This window comes from Theileria orientalis, chromosome 3 (genome assembly GCF_000740895.1).
Source record: "Theileria orientalis strain Shintoku DNA, chromosome 3, complete genome".
NCBI lineage: Eukaryota > Apicomplexa > Aconoidasida > Piroplasmida > Theileriidae > Theileria > Theileria orientalis.
The window spans coordinates 1,598,035-1,619,254 of record NC_025262.1 but is presented as its reverse complement, the minus strand read 5'-3'; the positions used below and the strand labels follow the sequence as shown (position 1 = coordinate 1,619,254).

Sequence of the window (21,220 nt, the reverse complement as noted above, 5' to 3'; positions counted from 1 at the left end):
TACTCCCCGGGTTCGTTTTGACCTCTCACTCTAGGTACAATACCCGCCTTTTCTGTGAAAACTTAACGCTTACTACTCGAGCGCGTTAAGTTTTCATTCCAGGGTGATATATATATATTGTTTTTTCTAGATTTAATTTAAATGTAGTTTTAATTTTTATTAATCTCATTTAAAATCTAATACACACACTACTTATTTTCTGTTGTTGTTTAAATTATAGATGTTTAGTGTAATTAACATGTACTATTACTAACATTTTTAGTGGAAATTGAGGTCACAAAGGATTATGGAATATAAAAAACTTAAAACACATGAAAAGAATAATTAATATACATTTTCGTGATCATAATATAGGCTGATGACCCTAAATTATTATTAACAAGTTATGTTAACTTTATAAATATTTATCATATTAGGATTCCACATTGGGCTCAGGCCATTTCTTTTTGTAATTATTTGTATGTCCATTTTTGCTTAGTTTCATGAAGAAAATACAAATAAAAAATTTGACACACTTGGGATCTGAGTAATTTTTAGTGAATCCCACATATTAGTCCCTTTACTTTAAACTTGTAAATATTTATATAAATTATTTACACATATGTATTTTATTAAAAATTAATTCAATAAATGGTAAAATTGAATCAAATTTAATGTTAAATCGTCAATGTCACTAAAACAGGCTGCGAAGGAAAGTAAGTAATACGACGTATTTCAAGCATATAGCATTAAACATCTGTTAGATTTAAGCAACTTAATGTCCCACACTTATTTTAATCTCTATAATATATGTATAAAGCATAGTTACTCGGGTCTTTAACCGGTTGGTGATTCTGTACTAAATAATTTAATACCTGTGTTCAACGCACAAAGTTTAATTTTCAGGGCTGCTTTGGGCAATAAAGCAGGTGGTCATACCCTTCGGGAGGATAATCATGCTCGTTGACCCGAAAAGCCTTAAGGTTATCTCCTCCTGTTGTTCTGTGAGTGACCTTCTGGACGAGGGAGTGGACCTGGTGGAGCTGCTGACGAAAAAGCGGGAGCCGCTGAAGGGGAAGTACGTGCTGTGTATGCTGAGCGACGACTTTTCGTACCTGGACCTGCTGCTGAAGGACTTCGCGCGAGGAAAGGAGCGCTACATGGGCGTCTTCATAATGTTTAACTGCCACCTGAAGGACGACTCTGTACTGAAGAAGATAGCGGCGCAGATGGACTTCGATAAGGTGCTGGGCTGCTTTGAGCTGCACATGAACTTCGTGACGTTCGAGTCCAATGTGTTCTTCACGCAAAACTACTACTTCAAGGACCTGTATAACATGCTGGCGTCGCAGAGCACGTACGCGGGGCTCAACTCAGGAAGGCAGGCCCCGAACGACGGGGGAAGGACGAGCGCAAGCCTGCAGGAGTACGTCGACAAGGTGGCGAGCAGAGTCGCCAGCGTCTGCTCAGTCTTGAACGTGCAGCCGAAGGTGAGCTTTTACAAAACCAAGTACGGAGTGACGGGCATGGTGGCCTCGGCAGTGGAGCGCCTGCTGATCACGACGCTCGACGCGAAGGCCTCGACCAACAGCGAGCTGATCATTTTCGACAGGTCAGTCGACTTCTCGCCGCTGTTCATACACGAGTACACGTACCAGGCGTTCATCTACGACCTCGTGCAGATAGATTACTGCACGTACCAGGACGAGCAGGCGGAGCCGCAGCTGGACAGGGCAGGCTCGAGCTTGAAGAGGAGCCCGAGAATGGACAAGTTCGACAACTGCTTCAAGTACAAGCTGATCACGGCCTCGAACAAGGACGAGGTGAAGGAGGCGCTGCTGGACCCGGAGCAGGACTTCCTGTACAAGGAGTACATGCACCTGCACATCCAGCAGGTCAACGCGAAGGTGTCGGAGGAGATCAACAAGATCTCGGACGACACCACGAGCCAGGGGAAAAGCGACTCGAGCATGCAGAACACGCTGGACCTGGTGAGAAGGCTGCCCAACTACCAGTACACCTTCGACAAGTGCTGGGCGCACCTGCGCCTCAGCGAGCGCTGCTTCAAGTACGTCGAGTCCCGGCAGCTGGTGAAGGTGGGCGTGGTCGAGCAGATGATCGCAACCAACATGGACTCGAGCGGGAAGCACGTGAGCCACTCGAAGTGCCTCGAGAAGCTGCAGGAGGCGCTGGCGGAGCCGCTGGACGACAACGACAAGGTGCGCCTGATTCTGCTCTACCTCACCAACTACACAAACCTGACGAGGGCGCACCTGTCGAAGCTGACGCTGAGGCTGTCGCCGAGGGCGCTCAGCGTGCTGAACAACGTCCTTTCGAGGCTGCCAGTGACGAGCCTGAGCTCCGGGGACCCTGCGAACGCCGGCGAGACTGACTACTGGGCGCAGGAGCAGTCGCATTCGGACTCCAGGAGCAAGGACAGGGACAAGGACGACAAGAGCAAGGACAGCAAGGTGGTCCACAGGATAGAAAAGGGCGAGCTGTACAACTACTACAAGAAGGTGCACTCGGAGTACGAGCTCTCGCGCTACCTCTCGGAGATCATCTTCGTGCTCCTCCAGTACGTCAACCACCACTTCTCGCACCCGCTCATACAGTCGGCCACGCAGGGCCCGCCTCCGGGGGAGAAGAAGCACAAGAATCACGACAACCTGGAGAGCTTCAACATGCTCCTCAAGAGCGGCCACGAGGAGCGCAAGAAGCTGATCGTATACGTCCTCGGCGGCATAAGCTTCTCCGAGTGCCGCGAGATCTACAGACTCTGCGAACGCAAGAACGTGGATGTGTACTTGGGAGGCGACGAGATTCTGATCCCCTCGAAGCTGATGGAGGAGTTCAGCAACTAGTTTACGCGGCGGTCTATGCAAATTTGCATTGATTCACAGTTAATTTAATGCCGTAGTATATCTGCTATATAGCTGTAGCTTATTTACGTCGGTTTAAGGTTTAAATATAAGAGTTTTTGCGTGTGTAAAGTCAAGGCTGAAAAGGCGGATTTATATAAAGAAAAGATATTTTATAATATTAATATCAGGATATAACTAAAGAAAGAATATGAAGAGTAATTGATTTATTTAGAGTTTGCTAATGATGTATATATTTATTGTTATGTGTGATGCACTATACAGGATTCTAGTCATTGACACACTTCGGGGTTTGGCAAGTGGCTGTGTTTTCTGTTTGAAACGACTGGTGTAACGTATGATATGGACATGTGTCAGTAGTTAAAGACAGTATCATAAAATTTAATTAAGGAATTAGTTGAATTATACGTGTTAATTATCCCCATCTGATGCATCCATTTTAATCATTTATGATCATGTTGGTGTATTTTAAATTTTAGAATCAGACTCAAGTCACACTTGTATAACTAGATCTGATTTTAGTATGTTTAAAATACCCTTAATTGTAGCATATTTCTAAATCTTAATTTATATAGTCAACCAATGTAGTATGTAATTCTTTCATCACTGACCAATTTTAACAATTTGTATTTGATAACACCAATACGATCTTAACTGTTGCATGATTAATACAGCTGTACTATTTAATAAATTTATTATGAACTCTTTGTATAATATTGTCTAACAACGTTCACACTAGGTATCATTAAAGATTATAACACACTTTCGATTTGATGCGTCTTCACAACAACTCACTTACTGATATGTCATTTACGCAACTAGGGGTAATTAGATGTGGATATGTGTAGCTTTAACATAAACTTATGATTGTCTTAGAAAACAGTCCCCGTAGAATTCGTATAATATACCATTTAAATTATTATACAATTTTTACACTGATTAATCCTCAAACATTACATATTTCTTGTTAATCCAAGTCATATACCCAAAGATTGTCCAAGATCTCTTTACTCAATATAGGTGTAAATGAGATTGTACACACTTGTGGCATTCATAATTACCTACTCCATATCGCAAAGAGTGAGGAATTTAGTGGTACATGCTAAAAATGAATTGGGTTCATCCGGAGGTGGAACTCAGTCTTGTTCTAGTTCAGGTTATCATACCACATCCGACTCTGAAAATACTAAGTTAAAGTCAATCGAACTAGATGTTAAAAACACTGAATCAAAAGATAATTATAAGTGCCTTAAGAAAGACGGGTCTGCCAAATACACACCTAAATCTGGGTACGGATTTTCATCAGTTAAGAAGTCTGGTAGCTGCTGTTCCAACACAGTAGATGAAGTGTGGAATACAAAAGAGCCTACAGATTATGCCACTGCAGTTGTTAGAGATGGAACAGGTTCATGCTCAAACATGAGTAAAGTTACAATATTTACCGGTACCAACCACAGACACTTTACCAAGGCAGACAGCAAATATGTTCTAGACTCCGATATCCGAGTATATGGGAACGATGCTTCCAATACATTAACTGAACTTACTTCCACACAATACACACAGAATCATGACAACGACTTATTTAGATTTAAGTTCAACGATAACACAAAGTGTACTGAAGTCAAGTTTATCCATAGGAGTATAGAAAAAGCAGATTCAGTCAAAATCCTTCTTAATAAGGCATCTGTATGGAAACATGACAAAAGTAAACATGGCGATCAATATCCTAAAGATCTCAAATACTACTGGCCCGATAAGATGTCTATTAACTTCGAACACGCGTTTATAGTTCATTCAAAAAATGAAGAGGCCAAATGGGATGAAGGACATCTATTTGACTTTAAATTGTATGTTAAAGATACTAATAACTTGAAGGAACTAGATGCCACAGCTTATGAATTAACTCAAGACAACCAAGAATTCCTTTTTACCTTTAAAGATGAAGTTAAGCTTGAGGAGGTCAAACATAAGGGCAAGGAGCTGTGGAAACACGATAGTGATAAACATGGAGACAAATATCCTAAACTACTCAAATACGCCACTGATAAACTGGCACTGAGTTTCGACGATACATTTGTGGTTTATACCAAAAATGTTGATGGGAAATTGGGTAATGAGAGTTGTTTCGACTTTAAACTGTTTTCCATGGAATCTAATAATTTGAAGGAAATGGGTGTTACAGCCTACGATTTAATAAATCAAGACAATGAGCACGTGTTTAAATTCAAGGATGAACATAAATGTGCAATGGTAAAACATAAGGTCGATGAATTGTGGAAACACGATAACAGTAAGATTGACGGCAAATATCCTAAACTACTCAAATATGTTCCTGATAAACTGGCACTATTTTTTGATGATTTATTTGTGGTCTATACCAAGGGTGATGATGGCAAATTGAAAAACGAACATCTATTTGACTTTAAATTGTATAGCAAGAGTTCTGACAATAATATTGAAGAAATTGCCCTTACAACCTTTGATATAACCGATCAGGACAATGCGATCCTTTTTAATTTTAAAGATGTAAAGATTGTCAAGGTTACACATAAGGGCAAGGAATTGTGGAAACATGACTCCAATAATCATGGAGATAAATACCCACTCAAATTGTCATACAATAAGGATGGTTCCAAGATATTGATTAATTTTGAAGGATTTTTTGCATCCTGTATCAAGGATGGTGACGGATATAAGGTAATCGAATTCTTTGAATTAGATATATTATCAACTTCTTCCACCTCCTATTTCCAATGCGATTCCCAGAATTTTGAAATCACATTTACCATAAAAACAGGCATGATATGTGGGTTGGTTAAAATAGGTAATAAAAAGATTTATGAGCCAGATTACCCAGAAGATGTTGTGTCGAAGATCGTGTTATACAAGAATTTACAACAAGAAAATAGATACTTTGATGTGTATTTGCTAAACGAAAACCTTAAGCGTTTTGAAAAGAAGGAAAATTCTGATGAGTGGCATAGGAAGTTTAATCCATTAAATTTGGATATTAAAAGAAACGAAAATTCGTTATACTTCGAATACACCACAGAGGACAATGGTTTTACATATACCGCTAAACATAACGTAGGATTTATTAAAGTGATCACTGGAAAGAAGAAAGTCTGGGAATCTAAGGGCGCCAATGAATATGGCTTAAAGGTTAAAGTGAGTGGGTCTGAAGATACCCCCGAGGTAAAGATCCTTATGTATAACGGTGAGGAGAAGGTTTTCAATGTTACTGATGACCAATCTACCACCTAGTTATTCCAATGTAATATCAATAAAGTCAATTAAAAGCCGAACATGGTACCCATGTGGTAATATTGTTGATGGATAATAATCCAAGTTCACAATTTGTAACCGCATAGCCCATCAAATGACAATAAACATCCTCCATAACAGCGAAACCAACCCAGAGCAATTGTTTTTGACATTGACACACTCAACGTTTAACGTCAATACTAGCCTAAAATGTACTCATAACACCTTCTAATCGCAGTTTTACAAATCATATTTTTGTTACATAACCAATGCAGTTTGTCACTAACATAGTTTTAGACTGAAATGTTGTATCCACTATCGCAAAATACTAGAGATTTGATGAGCTTTAAGTTCAAACAAATCAATAACAATCGCATCATGACATAAGTAAAACACATTTGAGACGCATCAAAACATACCACTGGCACTTTGTACCAAAGGTTATAATCAACACACAAACCAACCAACACACGGGTTCACTCAATATGGTTGTTCTCATGATCGAGACACAATTTTATAAAATCGATATTACATGTTACATATGCTAATGGTACTTGTGGTAGCAATACTTATATATTATACTAATGTCAATGATATTAATATCAATTTATTAATGCCAACACTGTGTTAAACGTACTTGTAACAGTATAGGTGTGTATAAGATAAAAGATTATACACGCGATTCAACGTTTAATCAAGGTGTACATGTTCATTTTTATCGATAAGTCGTCGAAGCCGTACTTATCAATCCAATTTATAAAGTTTTTTGGAGAGGGTAAATTGTTAGATTTCTCATCTCTGGACGTATGGTCATTGTCAGCGGATTTGTTACTGTTTATGGACTTGATGATGTGCCTAAATCAATGTTAGTTTACGTAGGTAAGATATTAGTAGATCATAGTGTAAATTATAGATATCAACAAGTATCAATAAGTGTTGTATCACAGTACTGTGGTAACACACGTTCTAAAATTCGATGGGTCCTTTTTTGGGTCATCGGTCTGCAGCTTATTCGGCGTCGTGGTCAAGAAGAAACTGCAAATGTACTCGTAACACTTGGCCAACAGGGTCTTATCATCTCCACCAACACTGGCATCAGTGTTACTCACAACAATGTCGGTAGACTTATTAGCATTGGAGTTGAAGCAGGCATTATTTGAGGCGCTGAAGACTGAGCTGTCCACAGTGACACCATTCTGACTGCCACTCGCAAAACTGCTTTGTGCATCAACACCGTTGCGATCGCAGTTCACGCCGTTGGCCTTTGAGTTTAACATTAGTCTGAAACTCCCGTCTGCTCCCGCGTTGCTTGACACTTGGTAGTCAAGGGACCTCAGCGAATACTCCCAGAGCTTAAACATCCACCCGTCGTACTCGTCGTTTATTTTGTTCTTGTTCGCAAGCTCCATTTCGTACGTGAAACTGACCGTCGCGTTCAACTTGGCTGCGCAAAGCGGCACGAAGCAGAACTCGTAGTTGTCGGTCAGCGATATTATTATCAGCTCCAGGTTCGCCTTCATCCTCCTCGAGAGGAGCCGCGAGAGCCAGCATGAGTTGAAGCTTCTCAGGAAGGGGGCCACGCTGGTGTCCACTGTGTACAGCTGCAGGTAGTTTCCGTTCCTTATGGTCTCGTAGTAGTTGTCAGGCTCGTGGTTCAGTATGCACAGGTATATTGCGCTGTTGTCCTCTATGAGCTTGTTCATGTCGTCGACGCTCGCCCTGCCTGAGCTCGCCATGTTGACGATGTTGCTAGTGTTCAGGTGCAGCCTCGGGTTTATTTGCGTGTACAGTTGATATATTCTCCAAAAGCCATCACTCGTTCCGACATCTCCCACAAAATACCTGTTATAGTTTGTCTGCTTGCTGGACGCATTGTTCCCACTGTTGCTTCCAGCGTTTAAGGCTGTCCGCGCGTTGTCGCTGTTGTTACCGGTTCTATTCGCTGCGTTAACTGTTGTTCCGTTTGACGTCCCTGTCACGAATGGGAACGACGTGTACTGTGTCTTTTCTGCATCGTAGAAGAGCACTACGAACTTCGGAACCCAGTTTTTGGTTCTTGACGACTGCACCCACACCCAGCCTGACTTGATCAGATTCACGCTGTTCACCACCACCTTTTCGCTTCTCATCGATCTTCTCTCGGCCTTGCTCCTCCGGGCCATCTTCAGCCTTGTAGACCCGCCTACCGAACTACTGCCGACATTGGTACCTTCCAACACACGTTGTCGCTCCACTCGCCTGCCAGTAACGCTGTCTAGCCTGCTCGTGCTTTCCAGTGCGCCGGCCGTGTTCAGGTGCGTTTCGCTTGACGTTTGCGATGTTGGCGTGTCGATCACCAGGTTTACCCCCTCGGGCAGAGTGTTAAACGACTGCAGGAACCTTTTGCTGAATATCAAGTCGCCCAACTTCCTATTCTTCCTAACGGTGTCTGCCCTTTCTTCTCCACTCTTGCCGTCGAGGTCAGCGTTGACTGTGCAGTAGTGCTCCTCGTACTCGTCTGAGTTTACTCCAGTTAGGCTCGTTCTAGACGTCAACTTTGCGTTTTTAAAGGCCTCCCCTTCCCCGACTCCTTCTTCGTAGCAGCTTCCTTCGTATCCGTTGTTGAAGTTCCTGTTGAAGTAGCTGCTGAAGTTGTAGTAGCCCCCGTCCATCGCCAATCCCCCGTATCCCTCCGACTCATTTGTGCCAATACTCATCACTCGTTCCGTTCTGCAATTCCAGTTTTCGGCGTCGTCGACTCTGTGGTTGTAACTGCTGCCATCCTGGCTCCTGTAATCCCAGCCTCTGCTGTCACCGGTGACGTAGTTGAACTCACTGTGTCCTGGCATGTAATTGCTAGCACCGCCTTCGTGGTAGAACGGGTTTCTGCTGTATACAAAGTCACTCGTTACACTTCCGCACAGGTCAGACGCGCTTTTTGCGCAGTTCGACATCGGACTTCTTCTTGCGAAGCTTCCAAACGTGTTACTTCTGTACGTCATCATTTCATCCTCCTGCGGTCCTCTGGGTCCAAGTTCCCTGTCGTCACAGTCCCCTTTACCGTCACCACCATAGTCCACTAGGTTAACGTTATTATTTCTGCTGCAATTAGGCCCATAGTCACCTCCGCTTCTGTTTAGCGTTAAATTTAGCGATTGTGGAGAATATTTCTCGAGGCCAGAGTACTCTCTGCACTCATCGTAGTGTCCTCTAACTCCACTATTCTGAACTTTACTTGCAAAACTGCATTCATCCAATTTTCTACACGTGCAGCCTCTGCAGCTGCTATTATTTCTACTGTTTCTATCCATGTTTCCCTTGTTCCCTCCTTCTCTGTACTTGCTATTGCAGTCTGTGTAACTGCTCAGTTGCTTGTTCAACGAATTTACAAAATTTCTCACTGAATTTGGTTTTCTGCTCAACAACGCTTCGACGTCATCTTTGTACATTATTGGCAGCCTTGACACTGGCGCATCCCTCCTAAAATCCTTCACTACGTTCAGGTTCGCTCTTCCTAGTTTTATTATTTGTTTCAGCTGTTCGTTGCTATAGTTACTATTATTGTGGATATTATAGTTTTTTACGGCATCGTATCCCTTTTTACTGCTATTACTTACTAATACTGTCCTTTTTGGCTCACATTCCGACAATATTGATTGTATGTTACTTACTGCTTTATATTGTGCATTGTTTTCACTATTTTTACTTACTAAACTATTAAATCCCTTCTCTCTTGAAATTAAATCTGATTCTACTACATTTATTCTCTTTTTTACATCAATTTTTGGTGAAACTACATTTAAATCTTTCGAAATGTGTACAAGATGTGCGTTTCCTTTCAACTCTCTGTTTAAAACACCTTTGTTTTTATATACATTCCTTTTATTAAATTTGTCTACTATCTTTTCATCAAAATCTCCCTCTAATTCATTTCTCTTTTCACTGCTTTTATCTTTTAGAGTGGGATTGGAAGGTGATTGGGATTTATACTTTTTTTTTGATTCCGTCATTTTTGATGGCCTTAAAACTCCCTTATCACATTTACAAATTTAAATAAAACATAAATCTACTGTGTACACTGTTCATTATATTACTCATCTCTTATGTTACTGTTTACACACCCCTCTGCACCTTGTCAGAATCCTTCAAAAATTAACATCTTTCCATTTACCATCCGTTTCACCATCATAACTATTACGAAACATTTTTATTTTACCTATTTATACATATAAGTCTATTGTGTATCTTTTTAAAATTCAAGTCCGACCTTCCTTGCTCCTATTGCTAGAGCTTCAACTCTTCCTTGGTATCTACATCAATTTATCGTTTTTTCACATACAATTTTACATAATTAGTTATAATTTACTAAATTTAACTATTTTTTATCTAAATTTCCATGGTTTACCTGTATCCAGCACGATCAAAGAACACTTTTGAAATTCCTCTTGATAACGCCTGTTTTCCAATTAATTTTCCCAATTCATATGCTGCTTTTATGTTTCCTCCTTTATTCCTTAGAATTTTTGCTAAATTACCATTTTATTAGCTTAGAATTGTTAAACACATCTAATAATGTTGGTTTATAATTTACACATCTAACAGTCATGACGATATTTATTTAACAATTTCATATATACATATTTTTTAAATAATTTTTCAAATGTATATAACTTATACGATTTTTTGTCGGAACTGTCCCAAAAATGTGCGATAGGTATTTGAAGTTGGTTGCTACAAAACACAGTGTTTCTCTGGTAACATCGTCGAAGATTGTTGCATACATTTGTTTCTTCGTTTTTTTCAATGTAAGTCTCAGTCTTCTTTTACCTTCTATTACATCTTTAGTTAATTTACTACAGTAAGGTCCAAGTGGTTCCTTCTCAACTTCTTCTTCAAATGAATCATACCAATGAGGCTAAATATTAATAAACAAACTATTTAAAGGTACATAATGTAAAAATAAAACTAATTGTTAGTACAAGATACTCTTTTATATTCTTTTCTACGTTTAGGGTAGCCATTTAGTATACTTCTTTTGGACAAAAACAATTCAAAAGAGTCTTGGGGACCAAATATTTTTCTTTCAAGTAAAAGACGAGATTTACTTAAATTTCTTAAAGGTTCACTTAGATATAAACTAGTCTTACTATGTGTGAATGTGTCAGCCAATCCAAGTGTCAAAATTACAATTAATATCATTATAAATCCTGAAACAACTACACATCTTTATTTGTTTTAACCAAAAGTTTAAAAAATAAATATAAAATTACAAATATAAGTAAAATATATGTTAAGATGTGTGGTGTTGTATCTTAACAAATAATACTTAATTTCATGTTTCTTTATTGTAATTTGTACTAATTATTTTTGTATGTTTGTTTCAATTAAATTTGTAAACTATTTAAAATAAATTTTGATTTAAAAATTTCCTTAAAACAATGTTTTAACTCTTTACTGTTGAAAAATGACCCTTTCGGGTCCCAGCTCTAATCTTAAACCTTCCATAGATAAAACTGTAAACACAAATACATCTGAACGAATTTTAAGGGAACAAAACCTTCCTGGTATTTTGAATAGACCAGTTTCCCCCGTGTTACACGGAGATAGAGACTACGAGGACCAAAACGACGTACAAAGAACCGTTATAACTTCTGGAATAACTCCGGAAGATATTGAATTTTATGATCAACTGGAGGAAAAACAAGAAAAAAACTGGAAAAGGAGATTGAAACAGGATGAAGAATACAAGCGGGAGTTACTGAAGGTTCAATCGAGAGTACTTAAAGATAATGCCGAGGATAATATTCAACCACCAGGTAACAATAAAATATTCCGAACAACAATCAAATGTGTTTTAAACACTTTTATTTAACAATACTAGGTATTCAATGGATGTGTAGATAATAAAGTTGCAAGGAAGCCAAGGTCATTTTTCGAAGAAGATAATAAATCTAACAGTGATAGCAATAAGGGGAAAGCGAAAGCAATAATAACAACTAAATTGTCCACAAGTGTTGACAGTAGCAAGAGTAAAGAAGGCACTGATAGTGCCAGTAAAGGGGACAGCAGAAGCAGTAAGGCATTGATCGAAGGATACTCCTCAGATGATGAATAAATCAAATATTCTACTGTTCGCTAAAAAATACGTACCATTAGTGCCATATGGCATTAAAAATGTAAGTTAATAATAAGTAACATTGGAATGTGTAGTACATATAGCCGTAATTGCTAGCTATTAAGACAATTAGTTCATTTTAGTGATAATAAATAAAAAATAATGTTGGAAACTGAATTATCAGTTTGAAAATAAGACTAAATACAGAGTAAAAACTACAAGGAGGCGAAACTGCAACAGAGACTATCGCTGGAGAACGCCAGGAAACAGAGGGAAACAAAAGGGCTGATTCTGGACTCTAGGAAAACCCTAATGATGTCGTTGCGAGATAACACAGGAATTAATTGGGGAAGGTCGAAGCAAATAATGAAACATTTGGAAATGCATCATAGACACCCGAACATAGACGATAAAAAAATACGGGAACAAATAGCAAACATAATTAAGGTGATTAAATAAAACAAATCAAATTAGCTATATACGTATACTCAAGGGGTGTATATAGAGCCCAAATAAGTAAATAAAAATATATGCAAGGCTGCTCGATAAGTGGGAACCATTAAATTTGAGTGATCAGAAGCAAAATTTTAAGAAAATTACAGAGAAACTAAAATTAAAAAACAATTAAACTCCAGTTTGGGGATTCAACGAAATATTAGGTAGTCTACGAGTAATTTTTATTGGTCTAATGTGTAACAGGGCAAAATCGGTATATATTCAAGTGTTTATATATTCTCAGAATCATAGAGAAAAATGAACTATAAAATTAATTTTATTTTGAATCACACATTTTTTTAACAAATGCCAAGTGGAATCCATATATAAATCGAGTGAGGTCCCCATGCATGGGCGATGTGTAACGGATTAGGCAGCCCTTGGGGATTTCTCAATGGATTGTTTAAAATAACATGGTTTCCATGTTTGATTTTATGTATAATATTAAAAAAATGTATATTTATTTGTTTTTATGAGGTTAAATGATAAATTATTAGCACGTATAAAGGAAGTATGATTAAAGAAATCCTGTTCATTTAAACAGCAATTTGAATGAACTTTGGGAATTTGTTTAATTTACTTTTTTTATATGCGTTAGTATTTTTTAATTTAAGCCCAGCATTTTCAAACAGTGAGGTATCTAGCCGATATGATGTTGTTAACCAGATAAATAACAACAACAACAACCCGCCAGAAGAGACATCTCCTCCAGATTCAGGTACTATAGTTTCTATACCGCTACCTTCCGCCTCGTCTTCCCCTTCTGACTCTGAAAGTTCCGTGCCTGCTCCAGTTCACTCCCCTGGTCCACCCAGTGCTGATTCAGCTGGTTCCAGTGGCACTGGTGCTACCAGTGCTGATTCAGCTGGTTCCAGTGGCACTAGTGCTTCCAGTAGTACAGCTAGTCCCGGTGCCACTAGTTCTTCCAGTAGCGCCGGTAGTCCCAGTGGTTCTAGTGTCGTATCTAGTGAAGGTTCAAGATCCTTCACTGTTACAACAGTTGAGTCAATTGATCTTAGTTCATTTGCCGCGCCTGCTTCCACTGCAACACATATTCCCCCTGTGGTAGCCGATTCAGCCGAAGGTTCTCAGTCTAAAGAATTTGATTCTTCTGAAAGTTGGCCGAAAGGTGAAGATGGAGGACCGAAAGGCGATGACACAACTCATGGAGGCCCCAAAGGTGAAGATTCAACTGATGGAGGCCCCAAAGGAGATGATACAACTGAAGGAGGCCCAAAAGGCGAAGCTTTAAGCGAAGGAGGCCCTAAAGGTGAGGTTCAAGAACAACAGGGAAGTGGAACTGAAGGCCCTAAGGAAGAAGGAACTAAAGAAGTGTTTCCTAAAATAGTGTCAACCCCCGAGGAATCAGAATATCTTCGGGATAAAGAAGAAGAAGAAAAGAAGTTGAGACAAGAACTCGAGACTAAAGATAAGGCGGAATTGGTGGACTTGGTAGCTAGGTTTACGAAAGACTTAAACGATTTGAAGGAGGAGTGCGAAAAGTTGGCACAACATGTACACAGGCTCATAAGCCCGTCAGTGTCAAACAAGTACCCCCTGGCGCTCCGGATTGACCTCAGAGAGAACAACTATAGATACTCTTACTTGAGAAGGGGAAAAACTGAAACTTACACTGCTAAATACGCATACCTGTTTAAACTAGTTAGACAGCACAGAAGCATCATTTGGCACACACTCGACAAGTCGCTCTATGCGAACAAGGTGCAAATCATTAACGAGGAAAGGGCTCTCATTCATCACATAAATGGAGAGGTGTCTAACATAACATTCGAACCCGAGCCTGAAGTGTTTGTCGTATACTTAATTGAAGCTAACGTCAATGTCAAGCACTCAACTCCCGAGATTATATACAAAATAAATGAGAAGAAACGTCGTGAAAAATATATATGCAGATCTGGGTTCTTAATTGACAAGATCTGGAGGAATTCGAAGGCCGTATGGCCCCCCGAAGTTAAAGTGGAGGAGGGGAAACCGCCTCCGGATCCAGTATACTCGCACAAGGTAGTTATTGAAACCGATACTGAAGGGAAACCAAGTATGAGAGTGTTTTTCCACGAAAGTGAAGAGCCGGAGGACGATGACGACGATGAAGCGGACCCTGACTACAAAATTGTCCCTGATCCTAAAAGCCCAGAAGTTAGCACAAAGCTTTTCGTGCCGAAGCCGCTTCCACAAGATGAAGGTGCGCCCACCGAAGCCCAGCAAGACACTAATATGCCTCAGCATTCGGCAAGTGGACTGCAGCCCCTTAAGACTGAAGACTTCCCACCAGAGTTCAAGTTACTTATGGTCGATCCTTCTGATGCCGAGAAGTCGATCGACATTCCACATAACTCGCTTTTGGTCACGAGTCCATGCAAGGATGTATTTAACTACGACATAAGAGCAGGGACAAAATGTAACTTGGTCACTTTCGACAACAGTACTGTGTGGAAATACTACTACGACGTGCACGGGGCCAAGTATCCGTCGAGGATCTCGTACAGGCACACACGTAAGGTCTTCGTGTTCCTATCTGTGCCATTCGTTTACGAAAGGCAAGCTGATGGGGATTGGCTATGCAGGCCCCTGTTCATTCGATTCTACTCGTTTGATCCGATAGACAACACGAACAGCGTCGAGATAAACGCGAGTCAGTACGAGGTGCGTGACAATAGCGAGAACGACGACCAGTTTATATTCGAGTTAAAAATAGGAGTTCAGTGCAGAGAGATTAAATACCACGGTATTTCTGTATGGATACACAATGAATCGAAATATGGCAAGAACTATCCCAGGATAATTGGTTATTTAAGAGACACAACCATCGCCTTAGTAATTGGACAATCCAGGTCCCTAATTGATCTCTCCGCAGCTAAAAAGCAAGTCCAGGCTCAACAAGCCGCCCAGTCACATGAAGGTGCTCAAGCTGGTGATTCAGCTTCAGAAACAATTGAACAAGTGGAAGGAGCAGATGGGTCAGGAGATCAACAAACTCAAGTTTTAGTCTCTGGTAAAGCGAGTGAGGGTGAAGAAGCGAAGGCTACTCCGCCCAAGGCTACTACAACTTTTGATGATATCGTTTTTGTGGACGAAGACGATGAGGAAGAGGGTAAACCAAAATCTGATTCTTCTGACAAAAATGCTGAAGAAGGTAAACCTAAAACAGATTCTAGCGACCAAAAAGCTGAAGACGGTAAACATAAAACAGATTCTAGTGACCAAAAAACTGATGTCGGCAAGGAAGCAGAAGCTAGTTCCGAGACGACTGATAAAGCTAAGGAATCACCGGCAGTTGAACCCGAAACCGATAAAGATAAGCAACCAGAATCAGGTTCTAAGGATGCAGAAACAAGTGCCAAGGCCGCAGAGGTCAAGGGTACAGACTCTTGCCCCAAAGAAGCGGGAGTGGCAGACACTGCTAAACAACCAGCGGATCTTGACAAGCCTAAACCTGTAGCTGAGGCTACCCCAGCAGAACCTAAGACCGAACCTGCCCCGGAAGCCAAAGTAGAGACTCAACCAGAACCTGCCCCGGAAGCCAAACCAGCAGATGAAGCCGAGCCTAAAGCTCCTCCAGAATCTACTCCAGCCGCCAAACCAGCAGCTGAAACACCAATAGCTCAATCTCCCGATTTAACAAAAGAAGTCTCTAAGGAGGCTTCTCCTGCTCCAGAACAGACAGCTCAAGCTGAACCAGAAGAAAAGACTAAAACCGAAACTCCTGAAAAAGAACCTGAACAGCCACAGTCCGCCTCCGCTTCCGAGGAACCGACATCACAATCAGAAAAGGTTTCTGCTGACACGCAATCCGCAGATAAAACAGCACAGGAATCAGACGATCGAACCACTTCAACTAAAGTAGACGTCGACGCTTCTAAAGCGACTCCGAGTGCTGACCAAGATGTATCGCAAACAGAGGGCGCCAGTGCCACCACACCTGCACAGACGCCCGCAACCTCTGCAACTTCGTCCCCTGAAGACCAGCAACACACTCCTAGCTCACAGCCGCCTTCAGGAACTCCAGACGAACCACAACCGCAGGCCCAAGTTGTCCCATCGACTCAGGAACGAACTCCAGATATTGTGTCCGACGATGATATGCGTCTTCATGACGCGACTCCTGCTGACCCAAGCGTGAAGCCGTCAGAGCAAACAGCTGCTGCTACACCTGCTGTGGCCACTGCTCAACCAGTTGCTACGCCTGCTCAAGCCACTGCTCAACCAGTTGCTTCACCTGCTGCACCAACAGCCCAGCCAGTTGCTACGCCTGCTACAGCCACTGCCCAACCAGTTGCTACACCCGCCCAACCAGTGGCTACACCTGCTCAACCAGTGGCTACACCTGCTCAACCAGTTGCTACACCTGCTACAGCCACTGCTCAACCTGCGGCACAGGCTCAGCAGCCAGCTGCCACAACAGCAAACGGCCTCGTCCCGCCTCTACAGCCCGGTTACCAGGCTCCCGCTGCTCAAATTGCAGTGCCAGCACAGCAGCAGCCGGCTCCAGCAGCTCCTCAGACTCCTGCTGCTCAACAGCAAGCTGCTCAGACTCCTGCTGCTCAACAGCAACCAGCTCAGACCGCTGCTCAACAACAGCAACCTGCTCAGGCTACTGCCCAACAACAGCAACCTGCTCAGGCTACTGCTGCTCAGCTTTATATAGTTCCCGTTATGACTGCGCAAGGTACTGTGGTTTATACTTATATGACCATGCAACAGTATCAAGCCGCTCTAGCAGCCGCCGGTTATACTGTTCAGGCAGGTCCTACAGCAACTACAGCTGCTGGTCAACAGGCTCAGGTCGCTGGCGGGTCACAACAGCAAACCGCCCATACAGCCGGTCAGCAGGTTGTGGCTCAGCAGCCAGCCCAGACTCAACCAACTTCTGCTCAACAACAGGCTTACCAGCAGCAACAGTCGCAACAACAACTTCAGTACCAACAACAGCAGTACCAACAACAGCAACTACAGCAGCAACAGGCTTACCAGCAGCAACAGCGGTTACAGCAACAAATGTATCAGCAGCAGCAGTACCAACAACAAATGTATCAGCAGCAACAGCAATTTCCGGCATATCAGCAGCAACAGCAATTTCCGGCATATCAGCAGCAACAGCAATTTCCTGCATATCAGCAACAACAGCAATACCCGGGAGTCCAACAGCAAGGTGTGGCTCAGCAGTATCCAGGCGCTCATACAGCATACCAGCAGCAGCCAGTTCATCATGCTCAAGGTCAACAGGCCCACGCAACTCCCAAAAGGAGTAAAGCTCGGCATTCTGCCCAGGCACAGCCGGCTCAGGCCGGGCAAACTCAGCTTAGAAACGGAGCTCCACCTCATTCTTGAGCCAACACTGCTGCTGTTAATCATTATAATGCTAAACTCGCTAGTGCTCACGGTAACGGAGAATGAAAAACAGGTTGATATTGGGTGTCAACACGGCCTGGTCTCCTTGACTTAGGATTTCATGGCTGAGTCAGACCGCTCGTCCTGTGCAGTTTTTGACGCTGCGGAGTGTTTAAATATGTTTCTGGTCCTGCGATTTTTAAAGTCGTTCGAGCCCAACGACCAGAGTGCAGCTTTAACGTTGTAACGCTTTTCGGCGTTACTGTGTAAAATAGTCCTTGTGCTTTAGGATTGCCTTCGCAATCAATCTAGTATTTTAAAGATTTACATTACCTACTTATGCACCGTACACATCACTTATACGTTTGCTGTGAATTGCAGGTGTGTTCGGCGACTGTCTAGCGTCCAAGAAGTCCTCAGATTTCAACCAAATCGACTTTATACCAGTTTCGTTATTTAAATCAGGGCGTTTCCGATCAGTGCAATTTACACATGCATAGGAAGATGGGCGATTTTACGCACTTTTGGGTGACAACTCTTTCGGCCCATCCCCATGCATACTGGAAAATTGCCGAAATTGGCGCTCATTGTCAATATTTTAAATGTATATATGGATCGTATTTAAATCGCTAGTATATATCCTACTTTTCTGGAAAAAATTTGTTTTAACTGACCCCGATGCGGGTCCGCCTGCCGAGTCCAAAAAACCCGTGGATCTCAACATAAAATCGGCCACCAAGTCCACCGACAAGTTTGAATATAAAAAGGACGAGCAATTTTCAACCTATACCGCTAAGGAAGGTCACGGTTTTAAAATCCTCAAGGAAGATAATACCACTATATGGGAGGCCAGTGACGATGCCAGCTTCTCCGCCAAGGTGGAAGTGGAAACTATGGGTGACGGCAGAGCTGCCACTGTTTACCTAGATGAAAACAGCTCAAGGATTTTCATCAGAAGTGGCACCGGCAAGCCTTGGACTGAAATTGACAAATCGAAAGTAACTCCTAAGTCAATTAACGTCGATTATCCCACCAATAGCCATTTCTACACCAACACACTTGACAATGGCGTCAGAACATTTATAGCCCGGGAGGGCTTCGCCTTCAACGCTGCCAACAAATATGTCAACAACAACAAGATCGAGCTTTGGAAAACTGATGATGAGAGCCAGTTCTCGACCAAGGTCGTTAACGACGGCAACAAAGTAACAATCCATTTACCCGACGGCACTGAAAAGGTGGTTGAGAAGGGATCTGACGGCAAATGGCCAGGCGAGGGTTCTGGCGATAGTCAGTCAGCCAAAAAAGCTGATCCAGCGCCCAGTTCCTCAGCTCCGCCCAAGAAGAAAAACGGTATCGATATCAACCTTAAGTCCGACACTAAGTCTGGCAGAAAGTTTAACTTCGAAAAGGACGGCAAAATCATTACCTATACTCCCAAGGACAACAACGCCTTCAAAATGGTTAAGGACGACAAGGCTGAGATTTGGAGGGCTGGCGACTTCAGCAATTATGCTGAAAAGCTCGAAGTCGACACCATGAACGACGACGCCAAGGCTATTTCCATTCACATGAGTGGCGATAAGAAGCGCGTCTTCATGAAGGACTCCAAGAGCCAACCCTGGAAAGAAATTGACATCACCAAGGTCAACGCCAAGTCTGTCAACATCAACTACGAGCACACCTGCTACTTCTACTCCAACAAGCTCGAAAACGGTGTTAGAACGTTTACAGCTAAATCTGGATTTATGTTCAACCACGTCAGGTGCCTTTTCAACAACGAGTGGGTTGACATTTGGAAAACCGACGATGAGAGCCAGTATTGCCTAAAGGTCGTTGCTGAGTCCGATAAGGTAACCATCTTCAAAGGTCTTGACGACGTTTCAAAGGTCTTTAACAAGGTGGCTGACGACAAGTGGGAAGAGGCCGCCCTTCCTGCTAGTGCCTCCGCTGCAGATCCCTCTGGAGCCTCCACCATAATTTTCGACTCTGACGACGAGAACGACATCGTCATCTCCGAACTGACTCAACCCAAGCCTGTTTCCACTCCTAGCCAAGCACCCAAGCCTATTCACACTACTACCCTACCACCCCAGCCTCAGCAACAAGCTCCGAAGTCCAGGGATCAGCGCAGAACCCTACCTCCAGGCGAACAGCCTCAGGAAATCACCATTTTGATCGAGGGCACCACTCCCAACGACACCTCCAGGTACACCGTCAAGGAGGGCGACAACCTAGGCGACGTCGAGTACATTATTAAGAAGGGGAGCGTCTGCAACGAGGTTAAGGTCGAAGGATCGACTGTTTGGAAGTCAGGGGACGATCAAATTCCCCAGGCTTTCCTCGTCAGTTACAACCGTGCTGGAGGCCAGTTGTCAATTACCGGCCTGAACCGACTCGCCTCCTATCGCAAGCAAGATAACGGCTCCTGGACCAGAACCTCCGCTTCCGATCTCACTGCTCCACTGCAGATCGATTCACTCAGTTCCGAAGACGAGAGGGGCGATATAGCGCAACCCACGCCCTCTGACTCACAGGATTCTGGCGTTGGCATGGCTCAACTCGTTCCCCATCTCACTCCGAGAAGACAGCCTCCTCAGCTTAGCACTGTTACCAAAACTGCTTTGCACATCCTCCTCTGTAGTAGTCTGTCTGCTGAAAACATCATCGCCGATTTAGACCGTGGCCTCCACGTTTCCGACTTCAAGTTCATCCACATGGCCATGTGGAAGCCCTTCTACGGAACCGTGGACGTCAACGTGCCCTTGCTGTCCAGGCCTCTATTTGCCCTTGTCAACACTGACGACGGCTGGGCCTCCCAGTACATCGGCAAGATCGAGGTCTTCAACGATTCTCATTCTCAGGACACTATCGACATAATAATTGAGTAGGACGACTTCTGCTTCCCGAGACTATCGCATCAACCACTGACGACTGTGTTGTTAACACCTTATCGCATCACTAACCAGACTTCAATATCCTACATTTTATTTTATTTGCCATTCAACTTACTCCATTTGTGCAAACAGTTTTATCCTCGTAGTCTCAATGTTTCCATTATCCCAGGCATCCCTCTCATCAGTAACAAAACAGTGATTTAGTAGCTACATGCCTAGAAATCAATAGTTTAACTTAATTTAAATAATATAATTCC

General features: G+C 42.5%; 10 protein-coding genes across 10 annotated transcripts; 7 read left to right on the top strand and 3 right to left on the bottom strand.

The window, feature by feature from the left end:
* Positions 1 to 667: 667 nt before the first annotated feature.
* Positions 668 to 2,843, top strand: TOT_030000727 (uncharacterized protein; the record flags this gene model as incomplete). The annotated part of the gene is made up of 2 exons (XM_009693471.1): positions 668 to 695; positions 886 to 2,843. The coding sequence occupies 2 exons, from the start codon at positions 668 to 670 to the stop codon at positions 2,841 to 2,843; spliced, it is 1,986 nt and encodes a 661-aa protein (XP_009691766.1).
* A 286-nt stretch (positions 2,844 to 3,129) lies between these two features.
* On the bottom strand, positions 3,130 to 3,237 carry TOT_030000725 (hypothetical protein; the record flags this gene model as incomplete). The annotated part of the gene is made up of 1 exon (XM_009693470.1): positions 3,130 to 3,237. One exon carries the CDS (start codon positions 3,235 to 3,237, stop codon positions 3,130 to 3,132), a length of 108 nt encoding a protein of 35 aa, XP_009691765.1.
* Positions 3,238 to 3,887: 650 nt separating this feature from the next.
* TOT_030000724 (uncharacterized protein) lies at positions 3,888 to 6,128 on the top strand (the record flags this gene model as incomplete). The annotated part of the gene is made up of 1 exon (XM_009693469.1): positions 3,888 to 6,128. The coding sequence occupies one exon, from the start codon at positions 3,888 to 3,890 to the stop codon at positions 6,126 to 6,128; it is 2,241 nt and encodes a 746-aa protein (XP_009691764.1).
* A 115-nt stretch (positions 6,129 to 6,243) lies between these two features.
* TOT_030000723 (hypothetical protein) lies at positions 6,244 to 6,515 on the top strand (the record flags this gene model as incomplete). Its single annotated transcript, XM_009693468.1, has 2 exons — positions 6,244 to 6,321; positions 6,426 to 6,515. The coding sequence occupies 2 exons, from the start codon at positions 6,244 to 6,246 to the stop codon at positions 6,513 to 6,515; spliced, it is 168 nt and encodes a 55-aa protein (XP_009691763.1).
* A 296-nt stretch (positions 6,516 to 6,811) lies between these two features.
* On the bottom strand, positions 6,812 to 10,117 carry TOT_030000722 (conserved hypothetical protein; the record flags this gene model as incomplete). The annotated part of the gene is made up of 2 exons (XM_009693467.1): positions 6,812 to 6,983; positions 7,092 to 10,117. The coding sequence occupies 2 exons, from the start codon at positions 10,115 to 10,117 to the stop codon at positions 6,812 to 6,814; spliced, it is 3,198 nt and encodes a 1,065-aa protein (XP_009691762.1).
* Positions 10,118 to 10,356: 239 nt separating this feature from the next.
* Positions 10,357 to 11,306, bottom strand: TOT_030000721 (ribosomal protein L18; the record flags this gene model as incomplete). The annotated part of the gene is made up of 4 exons (XM_009693466.1): positions 10,357 to 10,417; positions 10,513 to 10,633; positions 10,785 to 11,022; positions 11,094 to 11,306. The coding sequence occupies 4 exons, from the start codon at positions 11,304 to 11,306 to the stop codon at positions 10,357 to 10,359; spliced, it is 633 nt and encodes a 210-aa protein (XP_009691761.1).
* A 265-nt stretch (positions 11,307 to 11,571) lies between these two features.
* On the top strand, positions 11,572 to 12,222 carry TOT_030000720 (conserved hypothetical protein; the record flags this gene model as incomplete). The annotated part of the gene is made up of 2 exons (XM_009693465.1): positions 11,572 to 11,923; positions 12,008 to 12,222. 2 exons carry the CDS (start codon positions 11,572 to 11,574, stop codon positions 12,220 to 12,222), a joined length of 567 nt encoding a protein of 188 aa, XP_009691760.1.
* A 162-nt stretch (positions 12,223 to 12,384) lies between these two features.
* Positions 12,385 to 12,681, top strand: TOT_030000719 (conserved hypothetical protein; the record flags this gene model as incomplete). The annotated part of the gene is made up of 2 exons (XM_009693464.1): positions 12,385 to 12,405; positions 12,430 to 12,681. The coding sequence occupies 2 exons, from the start codon at positions 12,385 to 12,387 to the stop codon at positions 12,679 to 12,681; spliced, it is 273 nt and encodes a 90-aa protein (XP_009691759.1).
* A 549-nt stretch (positions 12,682 to 13,230) lies between these two features.
* TOT_030000718 (conserved hypothetical protein) lies at positions 13,231 to 18,066 on the top strand (the record flags this gene model as incomplete). Its single annotated transcript, XM_009693463.1, has 3 exons — positions 13,231 to 13,247; positions 13,332 to 17,568; positions 17,827 to 18,066. 3 exons carry the CDS (start codon positions 13,231 to 13,233, stop codon positions 18,064 to 18,066), a joined length of 4,494 nt encoding a protein of 1,497 aa, XP_009691758.1.
* A 602-nt stretch (positions 18,067 to 18,668) lies between these two features.
* On the top strand, positions 18,669 to 21,167 carry TOT_030000717 (uncharacterized protein; the record flags this gene model as incomplete). Its single annotated transcript, XM_009693462.1, has 2 exons — positions 18,669 to 20,906; positions 20,958 to 21,167. 2 exons carry the CDS (start codon positions 18,669 to 18,671, stop codon positions 21,165 to 21,167), a joined length of 2,448 nt encoding a protein of 815 aa, XP_009691757.1.
* Between the last annotated feature and the right edge of the window lie 53 nt (positions 21,168 to 21,220).